Source organism: Chlorocebus sabaeus, chromosome 14, assembly GCF_047675955.1.
Source record: "Chlorocebus sabaeus isolate Y175 chromosome 14, mChlSab1.0.hap1, whole genome shotgun sequence".
Taxonomy (NCBI): Eukaryota; Metazoa; Chordata; class Mammalia; order Primates; family Cercopithecidae; genus Chlorocebus; species Chlorocebus sabaeus.
Window position 1 is genome coordinate 1,248,050 of NC_132917.1, and position 21,881 is coordinate 1,269,930.

The following is a 21,881-nucleotide window of genomic DNA, read 5'->3' on the forward strand; positions in this document are numbered from 1 at the left end:
GTTGGCTGCTGCTTCTCTGTTTCTCAGTTTGTTTGCCATGAGGACAGCCATCCTCTCCCAGCCCCCAGAGGGGTTGTCACCTTGCAGACAGATCCTTGATGCTAAACGACGATGCCCGCAGGTGGAGAGCATGCGTGGGAGTGGGCAGCGTTTACGGACTTGGCCTTTATGTGCTTCAGAGAACATGCTGACTTTCGTAGCTATTCTGGAATTACTTCTCATGATGGAAAGAGCACTGCTCCGGAGAGGAAGGCATTTTCTTTTTACTTTGGAATTTAATCCTCCTTAGCATCGACTCATAAGAGATGACGAAATAATAGTTCAGAGAAACATAAAAACCTGTAGGGAGCACATCTCCTGGTACGGAGCACGTTGAAGGACCGTCTGTCTTCCGGAGACCTCAGAGGCAGTGGGCGGCCTTGTTTTTGCTTCATCTCGGTGAAATTCTACCACATGTTAAACCTTGTGTATTTCACATCCATCTGGGTGGCCTTGTTTGACAAAGCAAAAAGCCAAAGGCAAACCATGGACCTAATAACCCTGACCAGACCCTTATCGGGTGGTGTAATTTTAACAAATTCACTCCAGAGGCTTAATTTCTTTATCTGTAATACAAGAAAGTTGTACTGGGTAATTTAAGGTCGTTTTTACAACCTTAAATGTTCTAGACAACTTTGAATTTACTTAGCGGCTTGGAGTAGCTTATTTGGAAATTAATCTTAGAACTGAGCTTCACTAGGTAGGATGATGAAGAACTAGCCCTGCTATATCCGGATGCGCTTTTGGTGGAGGATGGTTTCACGTTTTCTCCAAAAGTGGTGTGTGTTGTACAAATGTTAGGAGTTTGCATTTAAGACGTCAGGCCCTTTAAAACAGAAAGAAAATTTCTTCTTACTCTGAACAATTCATTCTTGATTTTGGTATTTAATAAATAATTGTGAGATAATTGTTAATGTGAAAAATGTGAATTTTATGTGAAAAAAAATTTTGTGAAAAGATAAATAAAGGTATTTAACAACCAGTGAAATTGGCAAACAAAAACACATGAAAAACAGAATTAGGAGAATCTACAAAAAGCATAATGTATGCATTTTTAGACTCTCGTATCTGGTATAAAAAATAACCAAATAATTTATCACACAAACCAGAGCACTTTTGTCTGGGACAAAGACTAACCTGAAAACAATGCCAAGATAACTGCAGACACACACATGCCCACCCCACCAAACAATCCCAAGATAACTGCAGACACACACATGCCCACCCCACCAAACAATCCCAAGATAACTGCAGACACACACATGCCCACCCACCAAACAGCAAGCAGCCCTATTTCTTTCCAAATTAAACTTATTTTTGAATAACCCGAAATTTAATTTACGTAGATATTGATGCTTTAATCGCCAAATCACCCCAACCCCTGCAGAAAACCCTGAATAACACAGGTAATTCTGGAATAACACAGGTAATTCTGGAATAACACAGGTAATTCTGGAATAACACAGATAATTCTGGAATAACACAGGTAATTCTGGAATAACACAGGTAATTCTGGCTTTTTCCAGCTAAAGGAAAAGACCAGCTGCATGTTATCATCTGGTGGACGTTTGATTATCTTGACTGATCAGGTGAAAAGAAAATGACTTTCTTATAGAAATGGTATCAGAAAAGATAAAAAATATATTTCTTTATTATAATGGTTATGACATCTTAATTTTATTAAGGTGGTACAATCAGGGAGATGTGTCTAAAAGTGTAATACACACTTCTTGGAATGTGTAATTACAAAATTCATAATTTAGAAGATAAAATTAGCTTTGCTTAAAATTATTTATGAACTGCATATACCCAAGAAAGATTCAGAAAGCATCTGATGTTTCCAACAATAGCAAAGCTATAACGTATTTCTTCACTAAATCTAGCATAATTCAATTACATGTGTGATTTAATTAAGCTCACATCCAACTAACAGATATTTCAGATTACTGGCAGTCTATTACTGCCATCTTGGGCTTACAGTAGCTCTTTATTCACTCCTTAATACATAACTCTCCTTGAACTTTGTGCCAAACACTGTGTCAACCAGATACAGAAAAGAAGAAGAGCCCAACAGTGTCCCAGCCCAGGGGGAAGAAAGAGCAGCCCTGGGGAAGGGAGGTGGGTGTGCAGCTCATGGGGCCTCCCAGGTCTGGGTGCTCAGATTCCAGCTGGTACCTGCAGCTCCTCAGAAAGAGAGTAACTCTCCTGAATCTGAATTAGATGATAATTCCACCGCGTGATCAAGCTCTCCTCCTAAAAGAAGGCTTGCTGCTGCATGCTAGAAAAAGAATCCCAAGTTCTCTATTTTCACCAAGATTCAAGAATGCATACTTTCAACTTACTCTTCCTTGATCTACCTGTAATGTAAATCAATCTCTCACCCATCTGTCCCCTGTATTTAGATATTCCTGAGTGTTACAGCCCTGTCGTAGATTAAGTTCCTGCACGGCAGTTTCCTATTCACAGTTCATCCCTAGTGAAATCTAAATTGCAGTGTATGATTAAGTGTTTCATGAACAGAAAGAGTAAGATCAGGGAAACTCAACAGTATGTGAACACATGACTTAAAAAATGAGGGAGCTGAGGCGGGCAGATCACGAGGCCAGGAGTTCAAGACCAGAGTGGCCAACATGGTGAAACCCCATCTCTACTAAAAATACAAAAATTAGCTGGGCGTGGTGGCACACGCCTATAATCCCAGCTACCTGGGAGGCTGAGGCAGGAGAATTGCTTCAACCCTGGAGGCAGAGGTTGCAGTGAGCCGAGAGCGTGCCAGTGCACTCCAGCCTGGGCGACAGAGCAAGACTCCGGCCTGGGGCCAGGGTGGTGATGGGGAGGGCTGGGGAAATGAAGGAAGTAAAACCATCAGAGTTTGTCTGCCCTGCAGGCAAAAGAAAAATATCACTTTAAATCTCTCTACCCCGTATGAATCTAGTCAGGCTCTGGCCCTTAGAATTTCTCATCAGAGGAAATATTTGTTTTATGAATGTTAAAGAATCTCAGACCACGTTGCCAGGGACCTGCAGAAGGGAATGTGTTCGCCATTCCCTCGTTTTTTATTTTGCTGTTTTTTCTGGATGTGATTATTCTCTACCCCTCCTTCTTACTAACTCTGTGATTTGACGAGGATCTTGGTGTGACTCCTCGTAATAAATATGGGGTCAAACCAGACTTTTTGTGCTTGTTGCTGATTCTTAAAAGTTTGCAATAATTTAGGACTCAAGCAACTTCCTACATTTTCTAGAAATTCTGGTTCCACACTTTGACGCTAATCAATAAGAGAAAGGTCTTCCACTCAGCCAGCCTGACAAATACGGTGAACTTGTTTTTGCCTGCTGCAATTATCCGGTGGCCAGCGGCTCCTGAAGATTTGGATTTGAAGATATGGTCATCATTGCTGGTGAAACCTGACCTAATACGGTCTCCCCAAGGCTTTAGCAATGCACTCAAGTGCACATAAGATGACCCGGGCAGCTGCTCAGGGTCGAGTGCCTGGTCCTCCTGGAATGTGAACTCTTTTCTTGCTGAACAAACTGCTCGCGTAATATTCTTTTCATGACCGTGTGGAAGCCTCCGTGTTTGCAATTAGTTGTTTTTGGTAACTGTGCTTCAATGAATCCTATAATTGTTTTTATAGTAACTGTGCTTCAATGAATCCTATCTTAAACTGTGCAAATCCCTGCACTCGTGCAGTAGCGAGTTGGAATTAATCACGCATTGAATTCACGTTAATTATGGAAACATCGAACATCTGCTAAATTTGCTAGAAAAAAATGCATTTTTAAATGGAACTTTTTGTGATTTACAGAGTATAAATGCTAGTGTTATAACCAACAAAAATATGTGACCCAACCAGACAAAAAAGGAAAAAAATCTATTAGGTATTTTTAAATAATCTGTGTATTTGGCTTCAAATTCAGACACTGGAGGAGTAAATTACACATTAGTGGCTTTTCCAGGTATGAATGTCCTCGGCCTTTGCCCCCAGCTAGTGCCTTACGAGGGGCTTCCTGTGGTACCCTGTGAAATTTCCACAGTTCTCACGTGAGATCTATAATTCTATCCCATTTCATGATGGAAAAAGAGAGCCTTGGCAAGGTTAAATGTGCTTTGCTGGGGAGGGTCTCTGGGGAGATAAAGTCGTCCTCTGTTATCATCATATGAACACCACATCGATGTGGTTCCTGAGCCTCCATGGGACATAAAGATAACCCATTAGGAACTTGGAAGTTCATGATCCAGTGAAATATTTGGGTTACTTTTAAAAGCCTTGTAAATCCAGAACAGTCAAGAAAGACAACATTAAAACGTTTAACGCATTCGGTGATTCGTATTCAACACTGAAAACCACGATGATGTTAGCTGTTTGGCTACACGCCCTGCCCTGCGGAGCAGTGCTGGTAATTTTCTTTCCCATTGCTAGAAATACCGTTCATAGAACTCTGATTCTGTCGTCCAGCCTCTCGACGTCCCAGGAAGTCTCTCATCCAGCTTAAGAGTGAAGGCCGTCAGCGGTTTATCAAGCCAGTAACAGAAGCAGGACTTGCCCTCTGTGGATCCCGTGCTGGCTGTGACTGGACTTACCCAGGCGGCTCCAGCAGAGGGCGCTTCGTGGTGCGTGGGGCTTGCACACTGGAGGGGTGTCCAGGTCCCAGCTGGTTCTCAGCTTGTCATAGCTCATCCGTCAGTGTCGTTTGGTAAAGTGGTTGGGATCTCTGTGATAACTTATTTTTATTTTTCTAAGTTTTTACTGCTAAGCATATGTTCATTGGTTTTCCTTGAAATAGCAGAGAAAATGAAAGAATTACAATGAAATTACTCCTAGTACTCACTACAAAATATGTGTCACATTAAAATTTTAGATAACATGGATTTTTCTTCAATAATAGTTTGAATTCCAATGCACTGAATTCTTAAATTGGATTACTATTTAAATGTTTTTGAATCATATTCTAATTTTTATAGTTTGGATTTTATATGGCTAAAAATATTCACTGCTCATTGTAAGAATCTAATATTTTTGCATTATTTCATTGTTGTTAAGAAGTTGAACCATAAAGGGAAATAATTATTTTTCCATATATGCCAACTACTATGTTCACTATAGGAATGAAAAATATAATTAGCTGTTTTTACTACCTCATAGAAAAATCTGAAATACTACCTTCTAATAGAATATAATTCAATACAGTCTTTTTAAAAGATAAATGAAACCAACAACTCTAAGGCAGCTGAGAAACCCATTTGCCAAAACTGAAAGTGCTCATATGTAAAACCTGGTTCAATGCAAAACTGAATTTTTAATTCAAGATGTGATTCATTCCTATTGTGTGAACTTGATTTGGAAAATTGGACATCTCCACGTTTCTCCCGTCTCCTGATTCTGGGTGTGTTGACCTGGTGGGAGCACGGCTTGCTCATGTGCTTAACTCTGCTCCTGTGACATTATGCCCTCATTAAGGCTTGGTTTGTAATTTTCAAAGGTTTCCCTCTGCAGGTTGTGCATATGGGGTGGGTAAATGAGAAACTCCAAGGAGCCGACTCCTCTCAAACCTTCAGACCCAAGTTCCTAGCACTGAAGGGCCCGTCCTTCTACGTTTTCAGCACTCCTCCGGTAAGGATGCCTTTGACACTCCACAGGGAGGGGCTGCCGGGCGGGGGACAGCTGCGTCTGGTGTTTGGAAGAGGGGGCTGCAGGGAGGGCTGATCCTGTAGGAGGGGAAAGCAACATCTGGTGTTTGGAAGAGGGGGCTGCCGGGAGGGCTGTTCCTGCAAGAGGGGGAAAGCAACATCTGGTGTTTGGAGGAGGACAAAGACAGTGCTTGGTCCTGCTGTTTGCTGTTTCTACATGGTTGGAAAGGATTCTGCTTGTAGATTGCTTATTTATTGCTCCAAATTTATAAATTAACCCATTTATTTCTTTAGTTCAAATAGCCATTAAGATATTGTAGAACTTATTTCTTCCTCAAATGCCAGCTGGTTTGGAGGTGGGATGCAGAGGCTCTGTGTCTTAGAGGATAAATTATGTAGTTGAAGAAGCCAAAAAACAAAATACAACCCTCTTTTTAGACGTTTCTAATTTCTAAATTTTAAAAGCTTTTTTTCCCTGATGTCTCCCAAGTTTTATTTAAAAAATAAGCAGCCTGCTTTAGTGGGGTCCATAATATAAATTTATGGCTGAATGCTATAGTTCTGCAATTTCATTTTCCAATTCCCACCAGTACCATTCTCCCCAAACTGACCAAATGTAATGTGTAATGTCTGGAAGTTTATCAGTTTAAACAGCTTTACTTTTGAGAGTCTGACCATCAGAACTGCAAGCAAACTAAAAACCTGATGGCTTCAGGTACCTACACATGTTGGATGCATGTCATGTGCAGTGTTGACGGGACTTTCTTCCATTAAAAGGAAATGAAAAGATAAAACCAAGTTCACCTCCAGACATCAAGACAGTATTACCCTGCCTGTCTTTTCATTGATAAGGATGACTTTTTAAGTAAACGTTTTACTTGAGAATAATTTTAGATTTACGGAAAAGCTGCACATTCAGTGTGGAGAGCCCCATCTACCTCCACTCAGCTCCCCTGATGCACCTGACTTACGTGGCCCCGGAGCATCAGGCAAACCATTTGACGACGGTGCAGTAATACTAACCACACTTCGCCCTCCAGCCGAACTGCAGTTTTTCTACTAATGCACTTTTTCTGCCCCAGGGATAACATAGGATATCACATTGTCTTTAGTTGCAAGGTTTTAAAATAAACCAGCACTTTGTGCTTACCGCGTCTAAATGTTTGCATGAATAACGATTGAGTTCTCCTCAAAACAAGTGTAACCATGTTCTTTAACGTTTGCTGCTAATTTGCTCCATATTTTCAAATTCAAATCCCAGAGGTGAACATCTGATTGGCTGGGCTGATTTTGGTTTTGAGCAGAGCTAAGATATTCATGCCAGCTCATCTCAGAGGTGCTGAAAGACTCGGAGGAGGTGGGACCACTTACCACTGACACTGGAGACGCAGGAAGGGGCTGAGGTGTCGGAGGCCTGCCATGGACCCATATCACTGCACGTGTTGCCAGCGCACCCTGTTTACCAGTTGGCCTTTTGTGGAACTTAGGGATTCTTCGAACCCTAATAGGCAGACCCTAATTCAATAACCATTGAATAGCAAGGGTTTAAAACAGTTAGAGAAGTTTCTTTGCCATGTGTCTTCACGGAAGTTATGTCCTGCCTTGGGACACTCCAAGGCACTCGTAGCATCCAACTCATCTCAGCAAGGCCTGGCTGGTAAATTTATTGCAGCATCACAAAGTGTCCCTGGAATCGCTCACGTGGGTAAACTCTTTTGTAGCTTCTAGTGCACTTCTGTCCATTATATAATTTGATTCTTGAGACAACTGAAGGCTCCTCATTTTATTGATGAGTGCCAAGAGCACACAGTATCAGAGCTCCATCTTGATATGTCATAACTGTTTTATCATGGAGACCTGTTGTAACATAAACTGATAACTAAAAATAGGTATTTTCATTTTAGCAACACATTGAACAGCCACATTCATTTGCTTTTGTTTTCTCATTTGAGTCTTGCTTTTACAGATGAAGGTCATGTGTAAATAAAATAGTAAACAAATGTATTTGACTGAGGATTGCTTTGGATAATTTATTTAAAATCCTCTCTTAAGAGACTGTGGGTTGTATTGACTGCATTTAATGCCAGAATGGTCTTACAATGTACTGAAAATCCAGAGTGCAGGCAGTATCCTCTCTGGTCTTCTTCCCCAGTGGGAACCTCCAGCCCTCTCGTTCTGGTGGAAACAGTGACTGGAGAGGCCAGGACAGATGCCATTGGCAGATCTCGTCTTGAACAAGGCTGACTCGAGCTAGAAACCCAGTTTCCCAGAGTCTCTGTTCTCACGCGGCTCTGTGAGCGTTGCAGGTTGTCTCTGAGGTCATTGACATTTGTGAAATGACGGAACCTCCCTCGCAGACCAAGAGCCTTTGGGCCACTGACAACATGTAGACCCACATCTAGACCCCGATCCACATCTAGACCCCAATCCACACGCTCGCTGCCCTGCAGGCACCTGCAGCTCCATCTTCTGGAACTCAGAAGTCATGCCTTGAAGTATTTGGCCTGTCATTATTCTTCCTGATACTAGCTCTCATAATTGGTTTTAAACTGGCTTACTTAGCCTGAAAAAAAGTAATAAATACAAATAAGCAACTTCCTTCAGTATTCATTTGTATTCTGCTTAGTTGTGAATTATGAGTCCCTAACTAGGTTTGATTTTGAAATAATTCTTTTAAAGAAATCCTAATGTATCTAAATTTTAAGCTGTGCTTTTTCTTCATACCTGCTGTGGTTAGAGAGTCCGTTTCTTATTTTAAATGCAGTTTTGTTTTGTTAAAATGTAGGCGAGTCTTCCCTCAGGGTCCCGAGGTCGCTGCCGCTCACACTGGCTGGGCAGTGCATTTGCAAGGGGCAGAGAATCATTTCCTGGGGATCTGAAACCAGGATATGGTGTGGGGAGGATATGGTATGGCTGAGGAGGGCGCATGGCACTGGGGTGAGGGGCAGGAACCTGCCTTGCCCGAAGCCACAGGAGCAGCTGTGTGTGCCGGGAAGCCAAAGTCACGTTTCCATGTGTCCAGGAAGGAACTGGAAATCGCAAACTCCTCATCCACGTAGAGGAAGTGCCCACACCTTAGCCTGCTGGGTTGGGGCTTCCCTTCCCCAGGGCTGCCCGCCTCCTGCCCTTCCTCTGGCCCACAGAGACCATACTCTCCGCCACTTGGCTTTGCCGTGGTTTGTTAGGGTTTCTTTCTAGGTCATTTAAACTATTTGAAAACAATAAAAAACTAACAGACAAACCCTGTTTCCGCTGGCAACATCGCTTGTCCATTCCAGATGCTGCAGCTCCTCCCTCCGTATCTCTCCCTGTCTCTGTCTCTCCCTGTCTCCGTCACTATCTCTTTCTATCTCTCCCTCTCTCTTTCTCCATCTGTCTCTGTCTTTGTCTCTGTCTGACTCTGTGTCTCTCCCTCTGTCTGAATCATCTATCTCTGTCTTTCTCTCTGTCTCTCCTCTGCCCACTCTTTGCTCCTCTCGAGGTCTCTCTTTCTTCATCTGTCTCTTTCTGACTCTCTCTGTGTCTCTCTCTCTGTGTCGGTCTCTCCCTCTGTCTTTCTCTCTGTCTCTCCCTCTGTGCCCACTCTTTGCTCTTCTCGAGGTCTCTTCCTTTATTTGCTTTCCAGTCCCTCAGAGACAGTTTTATCTTTGGTGTGGGAACCTGTACCTTATCTTGTATTCATGACCCCTTTCTTGTCTTTTCCTGTAAAAGTTATATGTCATATCTTTCTCCTTCTGCATACACTCCTGAACATTCCTAGAACTTGATTGTTTTCATTAACTTCTAATTTCTAATAATTTCTGCAGAAGATGACTTGGCACCATCTCATTCTCTCTTCAGAGCCATCAGCAGGCCTTCTTTCCATCATTGTGGTTCTGAAGGCCTCGCTGTTCCTTGTCAAGGGTCAGCGAGGACCCAAATGAGCCTAGAGAGTCATTCTCAAGATTCAGTAAACCTGTGAAGTTGAATTAGCCCCAGACAGATTTACCATTAGACTGCAATTTAAGGAAGTCAGATGTTACTCTAAACGGTATGCATCCATCCAAACTGGTCATTGGCAGGTTAGCTGCCCAGATCTCTGAAATATATAAATTTTGTTATCCTCAAGTAAGCATAGTTTCATAATTTAAATTTTTAAGTGTAAATATGTAACTGTTAATTACACCAAGATAGACTGCACAGTCTGGGAAGCTTTTGAGTCTAGTAGTGCTTAGGAAGCGCACATAGACACACACACACATGCGCACACCACACACACCACAGACACCGCTCATGCACACACTGCACACAGACACACCACACGCATACACACCACATGCACACACCACACACCCACCAAACCCACACACACACATGCACACACCACAGACACATACCACACACACACCACACACACCACACACACACCACTCATGCACACATCACACGCACACTACATGCACACACCACACATACACATACCACACACACACATGCACACACCACACACACCACACACCACTCATGCACACCACATGCACACACCACACACACATATGCATACATCGCACACACACCACACAAACCCCCCCACACACATGCACACACCACACACATGCAGACCACACACACACCACACACCACACACACACCACAGACACCACTCATGCACACACCACATGCACAGACTGCACACACACCACACAAACCCCCCCACACACATGCACACACCACACACACCACACACCACAGATACCACTCATATGCACACCACATGCACACACCACATATGCACACCCCATACACACATGCACACACCACACACACACCACACAAACCCCACATGCACACACACACACCACACACGCACACATACACACACATGCACATACCACACACATACCACATGCACACACCACACACACCACACAAATAGACACACACCCCACAGGCACACACCACATGTGCACACCACACACGCACTACTACACACGCACACACCACACACGTACCACATCTACACACCACTCATGCACACACCACACACGCACACCATGCACACACACCCAGCCCATGGCGTGTGAATGTGAGAGGAGGGACTCCAGCCAGCAGTGATGCTGCCGTTCGCTGAGATGGGAGCTGCGGGATGCACTCATTGGCAAGTGCTGGATCTTTGTAAGTTTGAAATGTTTAAAGATTTCCAAAGGGAGGTTTTTGAGTAGAGTTAGATCCACCCGTCTTGAGTTCAGAGACAAGAACTGGGTAGCCATAGAAACTTTGGAGGCACCCAGTACGCAGAGAGCTCCCGATGCTGTGAGGCCGCAGGACCCTTGAGTTCATCCAACTGGATCCTTGATGATCCACGCGAAAGAAGCCACTCATTTCTTCCGGATCTGGATAATTTGTATTTTTTCAGTGGTAATTAATACCAGTAATGCACTGGAGAGAGAAAAAGGTGCAGGTTTTTATGAATATTCCATCCAAAAGTTAGATTGACTTGACTTGTTTCATCTGTATACTTCCTGATGACTTCATATAGTTTATCAATTTCTGGTGGCCTCCAACTGTCAGTACCAAATGTCACCTGTAAGATGAGAATGAGGACTGTAAATGCCTGCCTGAGAGGGTTTTAGGGAGATTAAGAAAGGATGATTAATACATTATAAATATCATACAAAGGATGGCTGGTGTGGAAGTTGTCTCTTGATAAAACACTGGGAATGCAATTTGGCTTCCATGGGCCTGGGAGCTGCCCGTGCTGGGCTCCTGCTGCCTGCACCATGTCCAGCATCGCCTCTGACATAGAGAAGATGCTGCCCGGTTACTGGTTGAATAATCTATAAAATAAGTACTGGGGCCTGTTAATGCTTGGTGGTGGGCTGAGTGTTTTGCAGAGGTCATCACATCCTCTCTAATGCGACTATCAAGGAGAAATCAACCCTTCATATTTGCACTCCAGCCTGAAGAACAAGAATGAAACTCCATTTCAAAAAAAAAAAAAAAAAAAGCTCTAAAAGCATTTGAATCTAACAGACAAAATTATCTATTAATATTCAGCAACTTCTCATTGCAAAATCAATACACACAATATGGTGAATGAATTTACATCTAAATATTTATAATGTATTAATATTTTTTCTGGCCTGACACTTTATATCCTGGCACTGGTGGCAGTTTGCCAGTAGCAGTCTTACTTTGGCCAAATTAAAACAACCTTATGTTAAGGTTTTAATATCAATATTATAAATTTATTTTATCCTGACATGAAACATGAGGGTTTTGGATCAGAGACAGGTTGTTAATTACTCACAGAACGTGTCAGTGCCGGTTCCCTGTCCCCGCCTGAGTTCTGTGCGCACAGAGGTGTCAGCCACGGGAGAAGCACCCAGGGCCGTGACTCTCAGAGCCTGGATAGGATGCTCAGCATCCACCCACCCTCCTCCCCACAGAAGGAGAGACTCCCCCTTACTAACGCCATCTCTCTTCCATCACACTTTGGAATATAAATCAAAGGCTTCAGGGGCCATCCGTGTGAAATGTCCCTGAATGACTCACTATTGCCAACTCCCATGGCCGGGTCACTGCACCATCGTCCTTCATTCCAAGGCCCTCGCGAGCTATGCAATAATGTAGAAATATTCACGGAGCCTCGAATCTCAGCAGTCTACGTCAGAAAATTTCAGTGAATCTTACAAGGACCCAAAGATTATCATGACAACTTGGGGAAAACTAAAAGATAAAGTCCTTCTTTAAACGATGGCTTTTGAGCTCGTTCAAGATGAGGAAGAGGAAGAATATTGAAGGAGAAAAGAGAAAAGAAAGTGTATTAGTCTGCATTCACATTGCTCTAAAGAAATGCCTGACACTGGGTAGTTTATAAAGTAAAGAGGTTTAATTGACCCACAGTTCCACAGGCTGTACAGGAAGCATGTCTGGGGAGGCCTCAGGAAACTCACAATCGTGGCAGAAGGCACAGGGGAAGTAGGTATGTCTTACATGGCCAGAGAAGGAGGAAGGGAGCAGGAGGAGATGTCACACTTTTAAACAATCAGATCTCATGAGAACTCTGTCATGAGAACAGCACCATAGCCAGAGAAGGAGGAAGAGAGGAAGGGAGAAGATGCCACCACACACTTTTCAACAGTCAGATCTCATGAGAACTCTATTATGAGAACAGCACCAAAGACCAAATCCACCCCCATGATCCAATCACCTCCCACCAGGCTCCACCTCCAACAGTGAGGATGATAATTTGACATGAGATTTGGGCGGAGTCACAGACTCCAACCGTAGCAGAAGGGAAACGGGATAGAAGAATGGAAAGGAGGAATTGGAGTGGAAAAAGCAGATCCACGTTTTACAGCTCAGTTGTTCTGTAAGGAGGGCCCAGCCCACTCTGGTGGGTCCCTAATCTCTGTCTTTCCCGTGCACCAGGAGATGCTGGAAGAGCTAGGATTAAAGCCGGGACTCTCGACTCTTTCTCACACACCCTACTCTCCTTCGTTAGCCAGAGTATTTATTTCTGATTTGTACATTGGAATCTGAAAGATGTTTCAGTTATTCCTGTTTTCAAACATCATTAAAATGCGTTAAAATAAGTTATAAAGCCAATTTTACAGAATTGTATGAAATTAATATATCAATGATATAGCAACTGCCTATCCATATGCAAGAAATATTAGCAATTTTAAGAATATCTATTGCATAGGTATATTCTATCATTAAAAATATTACTTGGAAAAAATCATTCAAATGAAGATTCGTAGATGGAGCAAACTACATTGTTCTGGGGACACATATTCATTGTTCTACAATAATAGTCAAAGGTACCAAGATACAGCATCTTGTAATCTACAATTTCTGCTCCATTTCAAGCCAAATGTGGCCAGATACTAAGAAAATTATCAATTGCCATTATTTGGAAAAACGTAGTGATATGTAGTTACAAAACCAGCCTCTACCTTGTCTACCGTCTCACAAAGCTTGGTTATGTCTCTTGTTCCGTGCGGGTCTGGAGAAATCCAGGCATCCTCATAGCTCATGTTTCCTCGCCCCGGTGTTAAGTCCCTGCTCTGAGGAAGAGGCGCGATGGCAGAGCCAGTGGATCTCTCCCGACGGGCAAAACCACTCCCGAGAAAATCGGCTGATAAACAGCCTCAGAGACGCCCACGCTGCGCCGGTCCCTCTCAGCAGAGGGTTCCCCTCTTTCAACAGAAGAGGCGGGGTCCTGGAAATCCGTGTAAAATAAGCCGTGGTGACTGCGGTAGGGCGCCCTGGACTTCGGAACCGTGGCGCGGAGTCTGGATTTCGGGAAGCCGTGGCGTGGAGTCCGGATCTCGGGAAGCCGTGGCGTGGAGTCCGGATCTCGGGAAGCCGTGGCGTGGAGTCCGGATCTCGGGAAGCCGTGGCGTGGAGTCCGGATTTCGGGAAGCCGTGGCGTGGAGTCCGGATTTCGGGAAGCCGTGGCGTGGAGTCCGGATTTCTGGAAGCCCTGGCGTGGAGTCCGGATTTTAGGGCACCGTGGCGTGGAGTCCGGATTTCAGGAAGCCGTGGCTTGGAGTCCGGATTTCGGGAAGCCCTGGCGTGGAGTGTGGATTTCGGGAAGCCCTGGCGTGGAGTCCGGATTTCGGGAAGCCGTGGCGTGGAGTCCGGATTTTAGGGCACCGTGGCGTGGAGTCCAGATTTCAGGGCGCCGTGGCGTGGAGTGTGGATTTCGGGAAGCCGTGGCGCGGAGTCCGGATTTCAGGAAGCCGTGGCGCGGAGTCCGGATTTCGGGAAGCCGTGGCGTGGAGTCCGGATTTCGGGAAGCCGTGGCGTGGAGTCCGGATTTCGGGAAGCCGTGGCGTGGAGTCCGGATTTCAGGGCACGGTGGCGTGGAGTCCGGATTTCGGGAAGCCGTGGCTTGGAGTCTGGATTTCTGGAAGCCATGGCGTGGAGTCCGGATTTTAGGGCACCGTGGCGTGGAGTGTGGATTTCAGGAAGCCGTGGCATGGAGTCCGGATTTCGGGAAGCCCTGGCGTGGAGTCCGGATTTTAGGGCACCGTGGCGTGGAGTCCGGATTTCAGGAAGCCGTGGCTTGGAGTCCGGATTTCGGGAAGCCCTGGCGTGGAGTGTGGATTTCGGGAAGCCCTGGCGTGGAGTCCGGATTTCGGGAAGCCGTGGCGTGGAGTCCGGATTTTAGGGCACCGTGGCGTGGAGTCCGGATTTCAGGGTGGCGTGGAGTGTGGATTTCGGGAAGCCATGGCGCGGAGTCCAGATTTCGGGAAGCCGTGGCGTGGAGTCCGGATTTCGGGAAGCCGTGGTGTGGAGTCCAGATTTCGGGAAGCCGTGGCGTGGAGTCCGGATTTCGGGAAGCCGTGGCGTGGAGTCCGGATTTCAGGGCACGGTGGCGTGGAGTCCGGATTTCGGGAAGCCGTGGCATGGAGTCCGGATTTCGGGAAGCCCTGGCGTGGAGTGTGGATTTCGGGAAGCCCTGGCGTGGAGTCCGGATTTCGGGAAGCTGTGGCGTGTAGTCGGATTTCAGGGCACCGTGGCGTGGAGTCCGGATTTCAGGGCGCCGTGGCGCGGAGTGTGGATTTCGGGAAGCCGTGGCGCGGAGTCCGGATTTCGGGAAGCCGTGGCGCGGAGTCCGGATTTCGGGAAGCCCTGGCGTGGAGTGTGGATTTCGGGAAGCCGTGGCGCGGAGTCCGGATTTCGGGAAGCTGTGGCGCGGAGTCCGGATTTCGGGAAGCCGTGGCGCGGAGTCCGGATTTCAGGGCACGGTGGCATGGAGTCCGGATTTCGGGAAGCCGTGGCTTGGAGTCCGGATTTCTGGAAGCCATGGCGTGGAGTCCGGATTTTAGGGCACCATGGCGTGGAGTGTGGATTTCAGGAAGCCGTGGCTTGGAGTCCGGATTTCGGGAAGCCCTGGCGTGGAGTGTGGATTTCGGGAAGCCCTGGCGTGGAGTCCGGATTTCGGGAAGCCGTGGCGTGGAGCCCGGATTTTAGGGCACCGTGGCGTGGAGTGTGGATTTCGGGAAGCCGTGGCATGGAGTCCGGATTTCGGGAAGCCGTGGCGTGGAGTCCGGATTTTAGGGCACCGTGGCGTGGAGTCCGGATTTCAGGGCGCCGTGGCGTGGAGTGTGGATTTCGGGAAGCCGTGGCGCGGAGTCCGGATTTCGGGAAGCCGTGGCGCGGAGTCCGGATTTCGGGAAGCCGTGGCGCGGAGTCCGGATTTCAGGGCACGGTGGCGTGGAGTCCGGATTTCGGGAAGCCGTGGCTTGGAGTCCGGATTTCTGGAAGCCATGGCGTGGAGTCCGGATTTTAGGGCACCGTGGCGTGGAGTGTGGATTTCAGGAAGCCGTGGCTTGGAGTCCGGATTTCGGGAAGCCCTGGCGTGGAGTGTGGATTTCGGGAAGCCCTGGCGTGGAGTCCGGATTTCGGGAAGCCGTGGCGTGGAGCCCGGATTTTAGGGCACCGTGGCGTGGAGTGTGGATTTCGGGAAGCCGTGGCGTGGAGTCCGGATTTCTGGAAGCCATGGCGTGGAGTCCGGATTTTAGGGCACCGTGGTGTGGAGTGTGGATTTCAGGAAGCCGTGGCATGGAGTCCGGATTTCAGGAAGCCGTGGCTTGGAGTCCGGATTTCGGGAAGCCCTGGCGTGGAGTCCGGATTTCGGGAAGCCATGGCGTGGAGTCCGGATTTTAGGGTACCGTGGCGCGGAGTCCGGATTTCAGGGCGCCGTGGCACGGAGTCCGGATTTCGGGAAGCCGTGGCGCGGAGTCCGGATTTCGGGAAGCCGTGGCGTGGAGTCCGGATTTCGGGAAGCCGTGGCGTGGAGTCTGGATTTCGGGAAGCCGTGGCGTGGAGTCCGGGTTTCAGGGCACGGTGGCGTGGAGTCCGGATTTCGGGAAGCCGTGGCGTGGAGTGTGGATTTCAGGAAGCCGTGGCTTGGAGTCCGGATTTCGGGAAGCCCTGGCGTGGAGTGTGGATTTCGGGAAGCCCTGGCGTGGAGTCCAGATTTCGGGAAGCCGTGGCGTGGAGTCCGGATTTTGGGAATGTGGCGTGGAGTCCGGATTTCGGGAAGCCGTGGCGTGGAGTGTGGATTTCGCGAATCCCTGGCGTGGAGTCTGGATTTCAGGGCGCCGTGGAGTGGAGTCTGGATTTCGGGAAGCCGTGGCGCGGAGTCCGGATTTCGGGAAGCCGTGGCGTGGAGTCTGGATTTCAGGGCGCCGTGGCGTGGAGCCAGCCAGTCGTTTACCGAGTCAGGAATTCGTTTTTCCAATGAGCGGTGATTGAACATGCCTCTGCTTTGCAGTTCACAGCAGCTGCTTCCATCCCACCCTCGGCCTTCCTTTCCTTTTAAAAGGTGTCAGGCCACCACGTCAGACTCCCCTCATCAAACATCAAGAACACCAGTGTTCCTACGAATCATCTGGGAATACTTCCTAAAACCACAGGCTCTGACATGGCAGGTCTGGTGCGGACCTGAGACTTGACATCACCAACAGGGACCCAGAGATGCCGAGGCTGTTGCTGGCCATGCTGCACTTTGGGAGTCATGATGAATACATCAACAGTAAATTGCTTAAAAATAAAAAGTCGGGATCTCTGAGCCTCACTCCAAACTTGCTAAATATGAACCGCTCGGATGGGGCACAGGAATCTGCATTGGCAGGTGACGCCTGGCCACACTCAGGCTTGGCACAAACACACTAGGCGTGCCCTGCTTCAGAACAGTACTCCAGGCTTTCAGTATTGTCACTGCATCATGGGCTATTCACACCTTGAATTTTGAGCTTTACATTAATGTAAATGTGTGTGTTTATATAGATATACACAAAGCTATATATACACACACACATATCTACATGTATTAATACACATATGTGTGTATAGCCACACGTTGCTTAAGGACAGGTATATATTCCAGAAAATGCACAGTTAGGCAATTTTGTCATTGTGCAAACATCATAGGGTGTACTTACAGAAACCTGGATAATCTGTATATTTTTATTTATGTATATTTACATATAGAAAACCAAATGCTCCAGCACCATTACTGACTATGACTCCCTTCCTCTAGTCGATCTGCAAGGCCAGTATCAAGTTCCATCCACCGGGTTTCTGTATGTGCTCCCTTAGAACCTATGGGCCCACCGTGGTCTATGCAGTCCATTGTTGACTGAAGTGTTGTGATGTGTGCATGACTGTATACACACACACGCACACACACACATTTGTATATGTGTACAGAGAGGGCTTTTACTAGCTTTCCTAACATTAAGCTCAATTTAGCCAAGTTTTTTCACGTCTGTTGCAGCAGCCTACCTCCTATCTGAATTACAAGCTACACAGAACCTAACCAACGCACGAGATGCTCTTCTTGGATACCTTGGAAATGGTTTTATCTTAAATAATCCCCTTCTGTTACATGGTCATGTTCAGCGTTGAATTGTTGTAGCCTAGATATTTTCTAGAGCTATAACTAGTGAAATAAAAAGTGAGAAGAGCCCTAAAGGACATGATGAATTTTTTGGTGATAATTTTTTTCTGGCGGAAACTCAGAGGAACCTGATGCCTGCACTTTCACTGAATTAGAGAAGCGTTCACGTCACAGCCACGTAGGGAGAGGAAGGATATCTGTGGAAGGCTGGAGCCAGGCTGAGGGTGCCCTGCAGAAAGGATCACACTCATGAAGGCACCTCAGCTGTGGGTCAGCAGGGCGGAGCAGATGGCAGGGCCACTGGGACTTGGAAGAGGGGAGGGAGACCTGCCAGGGCTGTCAGGAAAGGCCTCAGAGCTGGGTCTGAGCTGAGTCCTCAAGAAGCCGTGAGGTGCAGGTAAGCAGGGAAAGAACAATGATGAGAAAGACCCGCTTTTTTTTTTTTTTTTAATCGACAGACTTGTTTTGTGGACGATTTTAGATTTACAGAAAACTGAGTGGAAGGTGAAGAGTAGCCTGTGCCCCTCACCTCCCCCACTTCCCCCTCCTCCCCTGTTCCTAACACTTTTGTCCTGTGGTGCATTATCACAGCCAGGAGCTAGTGTAGATACTTCCACACGCATAACATCCACGTGGCTCAAGGGGACTTCCCACGGCTCTCAGGGTGGCAGCATTTTCTTCAAGTCCACAATAGAAATGGTTCCATCGGAAGCCCAAGCACCTTCTTACCTGTGTCTCTGATCGAGGCACATTCTCTTCCCCGAATCAATCATGGTGGCGAAGCCGGTGAGAATTCTGGCCTGAATTGTGTGTGGACTGCGCCTCGCCTCCCTGGGCTGGGGCAAGGTCATAGCTCTGGGAGCGGAGAAGGGATCCCCTGGGGGAGACACGGCCACTGGCAGGAGGAGTAAAAGAGTAGGAGGAAGGCAGGACTATGGCAAGAACACAAGACGCCACAGGGAGGAACAGAAAGGGCTTAATAAACGGATGATGGATGCGTCGGAAGGAGAGAGAGACTAGACCTGCCTTCTGCGGAGAACAAAGAGCACAGCCTCCTCCAGCTTTGTCTTAGAACAGGACTCAGATCCCTGCTGTTCTGCGACATGTTGATAACAGACTAATATGGAAAATATATTCAATGTGACATAATCTAATACAGTGACCACGTATATTAATCACAGCACGGTGACAATGGTGAAACCTAAAAGCAATCTACAATGTCCGTCACAAGGATAAAGCTTACGAAAACCATAACTCCACACGGAAATTCTAAGCAGTAGTTACAGTTGTATTTCTGAATAACATTTAATGACACGGGAAAATGCTGATATTACAAACTGTATTTTGAAAAGTATAAAACCATGAATAGGTATAAGGTATATTTACAGCAACAAGTAAACTTGGGAAGATGTCTCTGAATAGGGTGTTCAGTGGGATTTTTTTCCTCTTTATATATATTTACAGCCTCCAAAAATAAGCAGCATTGTCCTAACTGGGAAAGTTAAAAATGGTGGATCCATAATTCTGTATTTTCCAGTATTGGAACCAGCACCTGAGCTGTGACATTAGGCAGTAGCATAAAACACTGTCCAGGGTGGAAACAGGAGCGGGAAGGGAGAGGCAGGTGCAGTGTTGAGGAATCGGTGGGCACTGCTGTGGAATTCAGGGTGATGTTTTTTTTCAGGCATCCATCAGCATGGCTCCCCAGCTCTCAAGAGAAGGGGTGCTGGAGTTTCTGGCTTTTAAACTCTGAAATAAGCACCTGAAACTCTCCCTAGCAAATTCAAGATGTAACTCTTATGACCTGAATACTAGATCCAAAAGGAACCTTAAAGTTTGTATTCTAATTGGCCATTCTCACTTTCAAATTGTTCCCTTTACTTACTGTTTTATTGCCGAAATCACAATTGCAATGAGCTGACTCTAGGGCAATTAAATATTAAATGGCAAACTATTTGTGTAATTTTTCACATTTCACTTGTGATGACTTTAAAAATGTCTTGAGAATTTTGTTTGGTGCAAGGATTACCAGAAAGTCACCAATTAATTAAAGCCAAGACAATTTCAGAGTTTCAAAGACATAATTCAGTGGACTTTGGATTATTTTTACTGGCTGAAGGAAAAAGTGCAGGGTCAACAATAAAAAACATCAAATTTTTTACACTCACTGTTGAATATTTTAGATTTTTCTGCATGAAATAATTTAACTTAGAGATTATATATCTGAACTTGAATTGTAAACTGTAGAGCATTATTCAAAAGTGAGATTAGTTTAGTGATTATTATTGTTAAAATAGTTGTGAACTACAACAGGTCAGACCAATGAAAAATGTATTTAATTAAATTGGTTAGTAAGTTTTTCATTCACTTCTGAAATAGAACTAAGTTTGTTTCTAAAAAGCAAAAGACCATCTACCCAATATTTTCTGTCCATTTTTCTGCTCCAGTAAATATATAAACTCATTCACTTTCACATGCATTAAATGTTACCTGAAATTAATCCCTAATTTAAAAGGAATCCAAAATGATTTTCAAAAATTATGCCCAACTGCGTGTGATAGACAAGATATCATAGATATCGATCTTATCTATCTAAGATAAGATAAAGGAGATAGACATTTTCTTGTCAGTAATGGAGCTATTATATTTGCCACAAACTGACAGAGATGAGGACGTGGCGACTCATCAAAACTCAGCAGTACGCAAAGTTTATTGTGACCAATTTATACTAATGGGGACTTAGGATTTAATTGAGGTGGACACACATGCAGTCACACTATTGTAAATTTTTAAAATTTTCAACTAAAGGTAGCATGCTGCTTTTCATGGAACGTTTTCTGTTTCTTGCAGGTGAGCACATTCGACTGGGTGCGAGCAGAAAGGACCTACCACCTCTGTGAGGTGCTGTTTAAAGTTCACAAGGTAGGGATCTTTTGCACTTTAGATGCTTTCGTACAGTAAGATGCCCTTTGGGCTTGCAGAATGAGAGGACTGTTTGTTCCGCGTGGTCCATTGAAATAGCAAAATTGGAATGGACAATCTGGACCCATCCCCCATTCCTACCTGGTACATGGGTTCTAGCTGTCACCCTGTTGCTCATCCAGGCAGAATGAATGGATGACGGTGTGTCTGTGTGTATGTGGTATGTGATGTTTGTGTGTGTTTTGGGGGAGAGATGTGTTTTAGGACATCCACTTACAATAATTTATTCCAAGAATTTTAGATTCTGTTGCTGCTGCTGCTATTGAAATTGTTTTCAACAAATCAGATACAAATTTGCTCCAGGGTCTGGCCAGTTTGCTGCTCATGGTTCCTAGGGTAGGTAGGGACTGAACCTTCCTCCAGGAGACACACCTCACTGGTGGTGCTGCCCGGAGCCTGGAGGTGCAGCAGGGCCCTACCCGGGCCCCCACCCACCTGACCGCAGAGGTGTCTCCACAGCCAGGCGACGATGTGCTCACTGTGGCCGGGTGCCACCGTGTCCTAGTATGTGACTCAGTGCATCACGTAAACAATCCACCTGTGTCGTTCTCATGTCGGAGTACACAAAACAAAGACAAATAGGCATATTAAGTGAAAGTTTAAAAAACACACCTTTTAGTCTGAGAATTTGGCCTTAAAGAGTTATCAGTCTAAAGTTAGAAGTTTTGAATAAAGATTTGTCTTTCAAAGTTTGGTTTGTTTTCTTAAATTGAAAATGTCCTCAAAAATAATATTCTCTATCTGTAGTTGCTTTGTTTTAAATTTAAATCTGGAATTTCAGACTGCCTTTAATGGAAACATGTAAAAGGGAAATACATTTCCATAATAA

General features: G+C 45.7%; 1 protein-coding gene across 5 annotated transcripts in view; it reads left to right on the forward strand.

The window, feature by feature from the left end:
* The window catches only part of SNTG2 (syntrophin gamma 2), a 378,883-nt gene that overhangs the window by 275,256 nt on the left and 81,746 nt on the right, over positions 1-21,881 (forward strand). For 4 of the 5 annotated variants that reach the window (XM_038006474.2, XM_073022727.1, XM_038006476.2 and 1 more), the window contains 2 exons: positions 5,537-5,653; positions 20,921-20,992. In XM_038006474.2, the coding sequence (XP_037862402.2) occupies positions 5,537-5,653; positions 20,921-20,992 (189 nt within the window). The remainder of the gene's footprint in view (positions 1-5,536; positions 5,654-20,920; positions 20,993-21,881) is intronic. The other variant, XM_038006475.2, reaches the window with a different exon arrangement.